General features: G+C 48.2%; 1 protein-coding gene and 1 long non-coding RNA gene across 29 annotated transcripts in view; one reads left to right on the forward strand and one right to left on the reverse strand.

Moving 5' to 3' along the window:
- The window catches only part of SALL1 (spalt like transcription factor 1), a 156,362-nt gene that overhangs the window by 15,136 nt on the left and 128,536 nt on the right, over positions 1–12,690 (reverse strand). For 25 of the 28 annotated variants that reach the window (XM_080411265.1, XM_080411269.1, XM_080411256.1 and 22 more), the window contains one exon: positions 4,268–4,360. In XM_080411265.1, coding sequence (XP_080267391.1) covers positions 4,268–4,343 — 76 coding nt within the window. In that variant the 5' untranslated portion in view covers positions 4,344–4,360. Of the gene's footprint in view, positions 1–2,142; positions 2,732–4,267; positions 4,361–4,565; positions 4,885–7,035; positions 7,174–12,690 lie in introns of those variants that run through there. The other 3 variants (XM_080411267.1, XM_080411266.1, XM_080411268.1) reach the window with 3 other exon arrangements.
- LOC308053488 lies at positions 3,180–8,480 on the forward strand. Its single transcript, XR_013923636.1, has 2 exons — positions 3,180–4,202; positions 6,572–8,480. It is a non-coding gene; the product is annotated as an uncharacterized lncRNA (long non-coding RNA).

Consider the following 12,690-nt stretch of genomic DNA (forward strand, 5'->3'; position numbering starts at 1 on the left):
GAAGCAAAGCTGATAAGGTGAAGCTAAAATAAACTACTAACTTCCTGCTAAGCAACCAGTAAGACTCAATTCGGGGGTCACTGGCAAGATATTGAAGTACATATTGTGATCTGAACCCTGTCACCTTTGGATGGAAGGAGGCTAGCAAAGGTTAAAACAGCTGAACACTTAATTTTTTTTTTTTCCCCTCTAGCACCAGCCATACAGACACGAAGCAACAATTTCACTTGCTCATTTCAACTTTCATTTTTTCAAGACTGCAAAGCATATAGGTGCAACGCACCTTCGAGTACAGAAAATACACACAGCAATGCTTCTTTGATGGGCATTTGGCAGGAGCCGCCCCTTTTGTTTTTTAGAAACAGTTTCAAGAAACATAATTGTGTTTTTCTGAGAGGAACCTCAGGTCACTTCAATACACATTCATGTTTCCACAATTAAAGCATGAATATGGTTAAAAGCCAGTTATGCAATAAGGACTGGTACAGCTAAATATACAGGAAGGCTTGTCCTCGGGGAGCCAGATGCTACTTAGCATCAAAAAGATAAAAAGGTACAAACTAAAACATAAATATTTTGCAGTGAGACAAAGATGCGGGTTATATAGGGGAAACACACACAAAATGGGTCTGAACTAACACCAGCTTTAGACAACTTCCACCATATGGGTTTCAGTAATTATTTTTAAATTGCATCTGCATAAGTGATATTTCACAAGGCACTCTACACTTTGGGCTCACCTTTGGAAAAAACACAAGTGTCTGTATCCTGAACCGACAGACTGCAGTTATCGCACAAAAAGGCCTAATTATGTAACAAACCAAAAGCAGCCTAACTAAGCAATTATTTCTCTTAAGTGCCCTGTCCTTCAGATCTTACTAAAGGCGGCGATCATAATTTCTCTCATTTCATGGGCCCAGTAACAATTACGTGGATGATCATAATGCTGCAGGAGGAATTTACCAAAATCCATTATTGACATGAAAAGGCACTGGTTCTGACAAGCCTTTGTATAGAAGGGCAGCAAATATTTTCTCTTCCACAAAGTCTAGCTGGCTTATTTCTCCAATATAACTTTTGCCTTGGAAAATTGTGCTCCAAGCGTATTCTTTTACAATTGGGAGTGCAATTCCAACCAGCTTAAAAAAAAAAAAAGAAAAAAAAAAAAAAAAAGGAATTCTAAAATGTCATGAAAGTGGCTGGAGTTATTAACAAAAGGAAATAATCCCACAACCTCCTGCCCACTTCCTACCAGTAATTAGTTACTTGTTGAATATAATTTACGCTGCAAGTAATTTCTGCTATTAATCTGAGAGCTGTTCTGGTTAATCCAATATGAGCTTTATCAAATGTGCACATGCACAGGATTTTACAAGGGTAAACTTACTTATCCATTGACTCCACCAAAAATACATTTTAAGTGGAAAGTCCTCCTGGTAAAAGTGAACTGCATGAGCTTAGAACTTTTTTAAAAAAAGAGAGCACAGTAAAAAAAAAAAAAAATAATAAAATAAATACATGCTGTTGCAGTGTGAGGAACATTTTTTCATATGGATCTTTAGATATGAAACCATAGCAGAAAGTTTTAACAATCCAGAATTCAAATCAGATGCAAGAAATTTTCACGGGGCCACTCTATTCATTCGTTCAAAATACTGCCCAGCAGTACCTTGCTGCAAGTGTCTTAAGGACCAGCGATGCTACATTTGCCTGAACCCCGCGAAGATAAATTAGCAAATCTGAATTCACAGTATGAAAGGAGAAGAAAGGAGCGCTTGGAATTTCGAGGTTTTGTTTTGCAATTTCAAGGCATATAATGCAAACTCGCCCTCGCCGCAGCTCACCCACCCTGTCTTGCTCAAGTGTGAAGCTGCTGCCAGGGCTGGGGACCCCGGAAAGGCGGAGGGTAGCTCTATGCTAATATTATTACAGCGTTCTGAATCCTGAAACACCATTACAAAACACACCCTCTAGGCAACTTACTCAAAACTTATCGTCTAACCGTGTAAACCAGCCATAACCTAAAACCATTACAAGAGAAGGGCGGGGGAGGCTCCTACAGCTTTGCTAGTAAAGCACACTGCTTTTCCTGGGAAACCGGTCCGTATTTTTTAAAAATAATAAACTTCGTTGTTTACTTACTTAACTTACGATAGCCAGGCAAACTAAACAAAAGCTTCATTTCCATGCCATCATTTCAGGGAAAATCCAACTTACTTCAAGTACATCCTTTAGCAACAGGCAGGAAAGCTGCTCAGTTAACATTCCTTTCTCCCACTCCCACTGCCTTTCATTTGAAAATAATGTGCAAAATCAGATCAAAAGGATAAACACAGAAGAAAACAGCTGCTTTTAAAAAAAGATACTCGGAGCTGTTTTGACCTGTTCCATCTACTAAACCCAAAAACTAATTAAAAAAAAAAGATAGCGAACGTCAAAAGATGCAATAATACGAAGCGAAGATGTGAAAAATCCCTCTCTGCTTTCCCAGCAAGATAATTTCCATCTCAGCTTCCCCTTTCTCCGCTCACTTTTGAGAAGTTCCAAATTCTTTCCTAGGAGGCCGACGAAAGCCAAATAAAACCCTAACGTTCTCCCCAACTCCCGCTCCAAACTGCAAGCGGAAGTAGAAATAATATCGCAAGAAAAAATAAATACGTTTAGCGAGATGAGAAAGGGGATCGCGCTGAGGCAGCGGCAGCAGCCGGGCGCACCCCGAGCGCACCCAGCGACTTTTAGGAAACGTTTCGGCGGAGCTGCGCGGGGTAGCGCCTGTGGATTCGCTGCTTTGCGGAGGGGGCGTCCCGGGGAATTTGGGAGCCGGGTAAACGCTCCCAGAGGCAGGACAACATCCCGTAAACTTTCCGACTTGATTTATCGCGCGCAGCCCGGGACCCCCTCCCCGCCCGTCGCCCCCGCGCCAGGCCGGGCGGCAGGCACCGCCGCAGCGCAGCGGCCGCGGGAGCGGAGGGCCCCGCGGCGGGGCTACCCCGGGAAGGGGGGCGGGGGGGGGGGGTCCGAGGTGCTTCTGACCGGCCGGGCCGAGCATCGGAGGGGGCACCGCCGCGCCCCGGCCCGCCCTTACCTGCCCGCCCGAAGCGCTTGTGCCCCACGGCGCCCTCAGCGCCTGCCGCCGGCCGGTCCCCCCGCAGCCCCCCGGCGCTCGCCCTCCTCATGGCCGCTGGGGGGGCCCGGCCGGCCGGCGGTGGGGAACACGGAGCACGCTGCTCCCGCCGCCCCCCGCCCTCCGCTCCCGCCGACCACTTGTCAGCCCGCGCCCCGGTGCAGGTACGGGCAGGGGCACGTCCCCTCCGCCGCTGGCAGGGCTGCGCCGAGCTCCGCCGAAATCCCCCTTTCCCCCGGAGGGGGAGGGAGGAAAAAAAAATAAAAATTCACACGCTCCCTCTCCAAATCCTGGCGGACACAAAGCCAGCGTTTATTCCTCGCTCACTGACTTGGAGGGGAGGGGGAGAGGGAGGGAAACAAAAATAAAACACAACCTTAGGGAAAGAAAACGAGCCCCCGCGCTGCCCGGGGCTACCGCGCTGGCGGCCGCCGAGCCCCTCTGCGGCGCGGCGGCAGCTCCCGGGACGGGGCGATCCCCCCCGCGGCCCGGCCCGGCGGCTGCAACTTTTCCGCCTCCAGGAAGCTTTTGGTGCGGCTGGAGGCTGGGGCTGCTCGGCGGCGGGGCAGCGTCCCCCGGCTCGGCGGGGCTGCGGGGGAGTGGGGGTGCGGGAGCGCTGGGGTCCGCGGGGGTGTTGCGGGGGGTGGGGTGGGGTGGGGGGAGAAAGTGGGTGCTCGGGGAGGGGGTTTCCTCCCCTTTCGGGGGGCCGGCGCGGGCAGCGTGTGTGGCCGGACGGGGCAGCCGTCCCGCGGGGCTCGGGGCTCCACCGCCCCGCCGCAGCCCCACTTTGTTCCCCCGCTCTGCGGGGCGCGGGGAGAGGCGCGGGGGGCGCGGATCCATCTCCCGCGGGCTCAGGATGCCAGACCGCCCCGCGGGGGGAGGGCGGAGGGAAAACATCAAAAAACGGAAAGAGTTTGGAGTTTCGTTAAGAAACAGGCGAAACAAAACGCTGAGTTAAAAAAATAAAATAAAAGCCGAGAACTTGGACCAAAAGCCCAGAAGGCACCCCCCCACACGTAACTCCGGGAGATCCAGCTGTCCCGCTCCGCTGCCCGGCGCGGTCCCGTCTCCCCGCAAGGTAAGTTGATCTATTTTGTGTGTGTTTGTGCTAAAATGTGTGCGAGGGAGAGGAGAAGAACTCACCATTTCGCTGGGATAACAAGGCCAGATCGGGGTCGGATTGGAAATGCTGAGGCTTCGCCTGCTTCCTCCGCGACATGCTGGCTCAAACATCAGCTGGGGCAGAATAAAAAATTACTAAAAAAAAATCTTCTCAAAATTACGGAAATCGAGCCTCCCCCCCCCCAGCCTCCCCAATCCTCCGCGCACCGCGCATGTGTCCTGCTATAATTATGATTATCAATAATGCATTGCGATTAATCATAGAGGGGCTCTTTGAAAGGCGATTGGCACATGGCCAGCTCTATTCAAACCAGCTCGCCTTAATCAATTAGGCGCTGATTTGCTGGAGACCCTTGTCTCTCCGCCGCTCCCACCCAATGAGTCGATCCATGTGGCAGGAGAAGGGGCTGGATTTCCCCAAAGCTGTTTGGATACAGTTTAACCCTCTTAGCAACCAGCTGGGGCTGCATCGCGCCATCCCGGTTACTATAGGAATGTGTCTCCCCTCGCCCCTTCCTCCAGCCCCGACGGGCTCCCCGCGCCTCCCTCCCTCGGTTTTGCGCTGCATTTCACTTTTTTCTTTTTTTCTTTTTTTTTTTTTTTTAAGAAAAAAAAAAAAAGCTTCCACCACCACCCCGCCTCACCCAAAGCCCCGACCCGCGGAGGGAGGGCAGGGTAAGCAATAATCGATGGAGGGGAGGACGTACGGCTGGGGGCGGCCGGCGGGGGGCAGCGGGGCTGCGGGGCGGCCCCCAGCAAGTGTCTGCGCGGGGCGAGCTCCGCTCCAGCTGCCGGCCCCGCTCCCGCTGCCGGCCCCACTCCGTGCTGCCCGGCCCCGCGCACTGCAGCTCGCTCCGTTCCGCTGCTGCAAAAAGTTTCGGCTGTTTCTTTTTTTTTTTTTTTTTTTTTTTTTTGGTGGTGGTGGTGGTGGTGGTTTTTTTCCTTCTTGTTCTCGTCCCCGCATTTGCAAATAAAGATCCATTTTCGCCTTCCCCCAGCTCTCGCCCGCCCTCCCCCCCTCTTTCCATATATCACAGGCCCGAGGGGTGCTGAAAATAGGAAGGGTTTGTTTTTTACCTCACACATTCCCAGGACAATTAGGGCGCCGCTGGGAGCGGCGGGCGGACCCACCGGCCGCTCCGCCCCCGCCCACCGCGCCGCGCCGGTTGGCTGCGCCCCGAGTCAATCCGCCCGCCGCCGCCCGGGGAAGGCCGGTGCGAGCGGCGGCGAGGCCGGGGCCGGGCGGTGCGCCCCGCTCCGCGGCCCCGCTCCCCCCCGCCATCACTCCTGACTTTTGTTTCCCTCCGGGGCGCGGGAGACCGAGCGGGAGCGATGCACATCTGCCCGCCGGAGGCGCCCCCGCAGTGCGGAGCCTGGCGGGCCCCGCGCAGCAGCCCGCCGGCCGGCCGTGCGCGCAGGCTCGGCCAACTCGTGCGCGGCGCTGCGCGGCGGGCCGGTGCAGACAGGCGGGCTCTGGGGTTGCGCCGCGCAGCGCCCAGCCCGTCCAGCCGCCCGTGCGCTCCCTGGGTCGCCGCTTGCGCCCGGTGCCGGGTGCCCACCGCGCCGGGACCGCGCGGGCGCCGTACTCCTGCCATCTGACGCTACAGCATGCATCCAACTTTTACGCCCGGTGTTACTTGCAGAGGAGGAACCTCTAGCAAACAAATTCCACGCTCTTGAAAGAAAAAGTACAGTTGCAAAGAGGCTACAGGCAACGCTGTTTTTAATGTCTCGCCTGTCCAACGGTACACGTACACTGTGGGTGAATGGCGTATGCTCCCTCTGCGCTCCCGGCGCTCTCTGCTCCCCGCACCCCTTCGCCTGTCACTCTGCTCCGGGCACGAAAAGTTACTCGGTAAAAGCGGCTGAGCTGGGAGAAGCGGGAGCGCAGGCGATTTCTTTTCCTCCACCCTGACCCATCTAAGTGCTCTCTCCTCCCACTCCCCCCGCTGGATTATTTACTCTTCTACAGAAGCTACTCCTTTTTCCCGTATTAATATTAACAAACTCTCTGTAAAAGCAAGAGGCTGATCAGATACAAGTCATTTCAATTTCAAATGAGCCGGTAAAACCTAGACAGCGAGCGAGAGGAGAAGGGAGAGAGGGAGAAACCTTCCCATTCGAGGAACAGGCTCACTGGCGTTTTCTTCTCATTATTAAACGAAAGAGACTGTAAAACGCTTAGCAAGAAGGGTGAAAAACCCAACAGCCGCAAAAACCCAACCAACCAAACGCATACGAACCGAAAAAGCCTCCCAGGTGCCACTCCAGTATTTAGTCAGCGTTGCAAAGTGGTCACTGACGCTTCTTTTCATTTCTGCACAGGGCGAGCCCCCTCCCTCCCCGCTGCATTTGGTACAGTAGATTTCGAGAAAAAGACAAACGAAGCTATCAGCGGGGATGATGTTGAAGAATGAAGATAATAATGTTGCTATAGGTGGTACTTCACATGACATTATTTTTCACTGAATATTTAAAGAGACGTTTCGGCAGAGATGGATACACTCAGCACAGGCTGTCACCCTCTTTACCCTAAGACAGTGGCAAAGAAACCGAACCTGAACGTATAGAAACGCACACGTTACTTATAGCTAGCCACAAGTAAATGCACACAAAATACCCACGCGGATCTATTTACACATCTGTGTCTGTATTTCTAACTGTATCAATCACTCCATTAGCTTCCCACGGTTTCTAATCTAGCCGCTCTCCCAAAATTATTCGCGTTTACAGTTTCATTACACATTTGTCGATTACGCTTAAGACAAATTTCCCCAGATGCGCGGTACCTTTGCTTCGTGGCTGGAAAAAGGCGGCCGTGGACCGGTAATTAAAAAGCAACAACAGCATCAACAAGAAGAAAAACAGTGGTTTAAGGAAAAAGAAATTAATCTGGAGGAATTAAGTTTGATAACTTTTTTTTTTTCGTTTCTCTTCTCCCTCGCTAGTGTGTAAAGCGGCGCCTGGTATTTCATCTCGGACCGCCTGATTATTTATTGTTTGTTTTCCTCTCCTTCGCCGGGGGCCGGGAGGGGTGGGGAAAGGGTGGGGGCAGAGCAGCATTGCCAGGGCTAGAGAAAAATCGGTCCTTATTGTTGTTTATAGCAATACATCAATTAAACGTCATTGTCTCTTAACAGAAGTTGGGAGAGTTCACAAGCGTAAATACTCTGATCTTGGGTTTTCCCTCTCGAAGCGCAAATGACAGTGACTGATATTTTTCCCTCCCCGCCACACCTTGGAGATTTCCACCCCCACCCACCCCCCTCCCGGATTATTCTTTTTAATGGAGGTGGGAGGCTTTCTAATGGGCTCCAATGCAAATCAGCCTGGCTGGAAGACACCCGTGGTGGGGATCGATCTCCAGTTCATTGAGATGAGCACTGAAGGGAGATGGTAAACAGGGGATAATTTGCAGTTCATTCTGCTGAGAGACGATTTCAATGAGATGCAACACACCAGACTGGATTATTGTTATTAAGGTTTGCCATCAGACACAACACCCTTAACACCCAGGGGTTAAAAGCTACACAATCCCCACGTAGATACAATACATCGTTAATAACGACCCGGGAGTGGGGGAAATCCGATGGATTTCATATTTTCTGCAGGTTTCCCCCCCAGCAGCGGGGAGGCGGCGGCGGCGCCGGGTCAGCCCAACCTGCCGCTCCGCCGCGACTCCGCGCTGCCCCGCCAGCGAGCCCTGCGGCCGCGGAAACACCGCCGGGCGCTCAGCGGGGCACTTGTGCTTCCACCCCCCCGCCCCGCCTTCAATGTTCTCCTTTTGCCTTTTTCTCAACTAAAAGAGATGCACCGCACCAGAGTTCCAAACGTCGCTACAGATGACCTCTCAAGTAAGCCGTTTTCCAGCTAACCCAGGTTACATGTATTTTAGAAATGTGTGTAATTAGGGGCTTCCAGATGCTGCAGTCAGCTGGGAACTTGGCTTTGTGCTCCGATGGATAATAAACTTTTGAGACAGTCCTGGGGCGCAGCTACCCCGGGGCAGCGAGCACCCGCTATCTGGAATTGTTTTATTATCAATAGCCTGGATCACGCTATTCAATACCGACATTGCAAGTCCTGTGACTGTGTGGGTTTAGGTATGACTACTTTCTACTTTTGTGGACACGTTGTCAGCTCCCCACCCCCACCCCCTTGCTTTTTCTCTCTCTTTTTTTAAAAAATTGTATTTATTTTCTAATGTTAATTCCCCGAAGGGGGGGGGGGGGGGGGGGGGGGAAGAAAAAAAAAAAAGGAAGGAGGGGGGCACCAGAATTGAATCCTTCTCCATTATTACTGACAACTAATAATTGATCATTGCTCAGAAACACAAGCTTTTAGCCGCATAATTGAATCGTAAGCAATACGGGTTGAGCCAAAGGAAAAAGAAAAAAAAAAAAAAGCACCAAAAAACCAAAACATAAAGGGAAAGAGCCTCCCACCCTCTCTCCCCCACATCCTAGAGAATCGCAGAGATGGGGAACTCCCCCGCCCCCGAGATAAAAATGAACATGACTAATGCCATAACCGGCCAAGGTGGGATTATTTAATTCAATTCTTTCTTTACACATTTGCTGCCTTTTGTTTGACCTGATGGCTGGCAAATTTTTACACCTAGCTCTCCCTTTTGAGTTTATTGATGAAGGTGCTTCTGAAATGATTATCAAGAGATTTACAGCCATCACTACCCACCTACGGGAAAAGTAGTAAAATCAATCCCTCAATCAATCAGACCCCTCTGTGCATATCTTTTTAATCTCCTCTTTTAGCTGTTTTATTACAACACGAGCATTAAATATGTTTGTTTCAAATTTAACACGAATGCCTCCGAAGGACTCTGTCAATTTAGACATAAATCATGAAGTAAACAAGCTGGATGGAAAATCCTCTTTCACAGGCACGAGAGTTAAAAACCAAGGAATAAAAAAATAAATACCAGCAATACCCCACATCAATGTATAGGCAACCATTCCGTGCGTACAGCCCACAAGGCAGAAAAAAACCACATACAGAAAGATAAATACTCAGCACTGCAAAAGACTTCCATGCACTTTTACATGACTACACAGAGAACCTAGGGAGTGCTAGTAATTACAAATATTCTTACATCCTGAATCCTATCATTATTTCCTTTATTTGATATCTTTTTGTTTTTTAATAGCAGAATGTCTTATTTCCCATGTTAAGAAATAAGCTTTTTTTTTTTTTTTTTTTATTAGGTACCATATACTTCAGAAAATGCCCTGATTTCAATATTATTATTGATCCCAAGGTATTACTCTATCCTTTATATACCCTTTTTTAGGTTAAAGAAATAAATTAGAGGGTATTTCAGGTAGGCTGCTTAGGTCAGAAATCTTTCCCATTGATTTGTTACACAGTGGTCATCAGGTATGGACAGAATGAGCCTATGAGTTCTGCAGAGAACCAAGAATTTCATTTGATGCCACAGGGGAAGTTTTCTCTGCAAGCCACATGCCTTTACATCCCAGTTTAATTCCCTCCCCCCCCCCGTTTTTTTATATCCTAGTGTATCACAGCCATATAAAGCCACCATGTGCTTCCACCAGAAAAACAGAAGTTTAGAAATGAAGTGACAGATTTCTTGAGCCTTAGATACAAAATTTTAAAACCATTCTGGGCTGCAAAGACATATTGCAATGTCTCTGATCACAGAAATAACTCTGGGTAGAACAAGAACAACAACAAAAAAAAAGATGCCAAAATATGTACATGCCAAAAGAAGAATCATGAAAAAGATATTGAATTGAATATTGAAAATATATGAATCAGAAAAAGATCTGATATTGAATGATGGGATATAACTAGCTATCAGCCAAGATTTCCTCCAAATATCTTGCTTTAAGAAAAGCACCTTTGTACAGTAGGAAAACTTCACAGTCACAAAAACTGTGCACCCAGGTATCCATGCACCAGAATCTTAGTGTTGATTCTTAAAAAAATATCATAGCTATCATTTCCTTATCAAAGTACTGTTTAAAATAGCATAAAATGTAGAGGTGGGAGCCTTTTAAAAGCAGATGAGGGAGTAGGACTGAGGGATGTATTTTCCAGGATATTTAAGGAAAAAAGTGTGTTCTTTAAAAAGTGTTCCCTTAGGATTTTCTTACCTTTGAAACAGAATTGTACAAAAATTCTGTAGTCTGTCAAAATACAAATACAAGGCCAAAATTTCACGTGGTACTTTTCTCTGAAATAGAACCTACAGATGATTTTCTACAAGGTAATCATACAACAAAGTAAGACCTGTTGTTTTCACAAAGAGATTTTCACTGTCAAACCAGATTTACAGAGTATGCATTTTTATTTACATTTTAAGGTTTTATTTTAATCTGGAGAATATGCAGCGATTATGGGATAAACATGTCTCAAACCTCAGGGGAAATGTTGCTTGTAGAGTCCCAAATTTCTTGACTGATGAAATGAACCTGACAACCCCTCTCATTTTCATGACATATTTTTGATTCAAATACAGTGGAAGTATTTGTAAGTAGATACATTTTGTTTGCATAATATTAAGGTGCCCTGATTAATGCATGGTGTTTACAACGTGAAAATTGTCATACTCTTTGCATCAACACAAGAAGCTGGCTTGGCAGCTGCTAGTTGCAATAAAGTCAATGCCTCATGAATAACGTTCTGCTTTCCGTGCCTGAGCTATGTGGAGTCCTCATTATCCACCTTTTGCCCCCAGTATGGGCCAGCCTGTTCACAGAACGGGTCTGCAAAGGCATTGTGCAAAACGTACTGCCCTGGGTGTAAATATGTTTGCTCACAGTCTTGCACAGACGTTACCTGGGTCCTGTGGGGAGCTCATTTCCTCCTGGAGCAATCTGATCCCCCAGCCACAGTTTTGCAGTTTTCTTTTTTTCCCATTAGTGATCATTTAAAGTTCAGATGGCAACAGCAGCCATCACCTACCTCAAAAGGTAACTCCAGGAGTTTCTGATTTCTTAGAATAATTCTGCAGCAGTGAAGAGGGGAAAGAGTTGAGCACTGAGCTGCCAGTCAGCTCGTACTGAACTGTCAGCAGATACTACATCAGTGACCCAGAGACAGCCTTGAAAACTGCTGCTCCATAAACCCAAGATCATCCAGTTACCACTTAGAAAATGAAACTCACAATTTCCTTTCCTTCCCTAAGAAAAGCTCAAGTCACATGATTCGAAAAGCAATCCTCAAAAAGAGACTTTAAAAAGACCCTTCCTCACAAATCCAGAAACCAGATTTGGGCTTGGAAAAACTGTTTTCATTTATATGGTAAGCTTGGACTTTCAGCCTGGCTGTACAAGTTATTTCTTGAATCCTACCCTGAGTTACATATTCTGGGTTTTGGTCCTTCTTCATGGAACTTCAAATTCCTTATCAAATGGAGTGTCCAGGATTGCAGAACATATTTATTTGCATGTTTGCTGCAGTCCAGCTGACTCTCCCCAGGACTGTACACAATCATCAAGCTCATCTGAGCTCGCTCCTCGCCACTCACACCATAGAACTAACACCTGAAGAAGAATTTAAAGCTTGAGTAAGTTTTAGATCATACTAAAGGCACTTGGTGCAAAAATCCTACATGCAAAGACAAAAGTAGTCCTAGTCTGTACTGGTTCAGCAATTCAACCATCATTACGTCATGTACATACTGGAACAGGCAATGAAAAAGGGGGAGAAGAATAACTGAGTATAAGGAAACATAGCACATTTAGGAAGAACTTGCATCAAACACCCAGTGCTTATTCTACATCCATTTATAAAACTCAAAGATGCATGAGACACTCACTTCTGAGATCATGAAAAGCCACTTTTCTTGTTCTCAGAAGCTTGCAATGCAACACTCCATCCTAAACACATCACTGGTGAAATCCCTCCTTGTGCAGAAGGCAGAGCACTGGCAGGGCAGCATGGACAGCCTTTCAGTCTAGAACCGCACGTGAGCACATTTCCAGCAGGGGATAACTGTGGTAATCACATAGATTGTTTCTGACCACCGGCTGTCACTGCCCCACACCCGGGAAGCACTGTCCCACCAGCTGAGCTGCGGCAACTCCACTGGGCAGGTGGGCTCTCCCAGTCGGTGTTGTGCTGGCATTAGCAAAAACGTTTGTGTGGCATTCTTTGCCAGCAAGGGATGGAAATCTCCTGTGAGGGGCAACAGTGCATGGTACGGTAACTTCTTAAGCTGTTCCAGCTCTTTGCAAATAAAATACGTTACTAAGCCCCCAGTCTGTACAAAATTATTTCTGAGAGGAGCTGTATCCGTGTGAGTGCACCAGATCAGGCCCATTACCAACTTCAGACACGCATAAGCAACTGTTACACAGAAAAAAAGGTCTATAGAAGGCACCAGTAACAGCGATTAGTGTGTAAATACCATATCTTAGTAAGATGTCTCTTGTTAACATGTTTAGTGGACAGTTGCATAC

Source organism: Falco punctatus (assembly GCF_963210335.1).
Source record: "Falco punctatus genome assembly, chromosome: 14".
In the NCBI taxonomy this organism is placed as follows: domain Eukaryota; kingdom Metazoa; phylum Chordata; class Aves; order Falconiformes; family Falconidae; genus Falco; species Falco punctatus.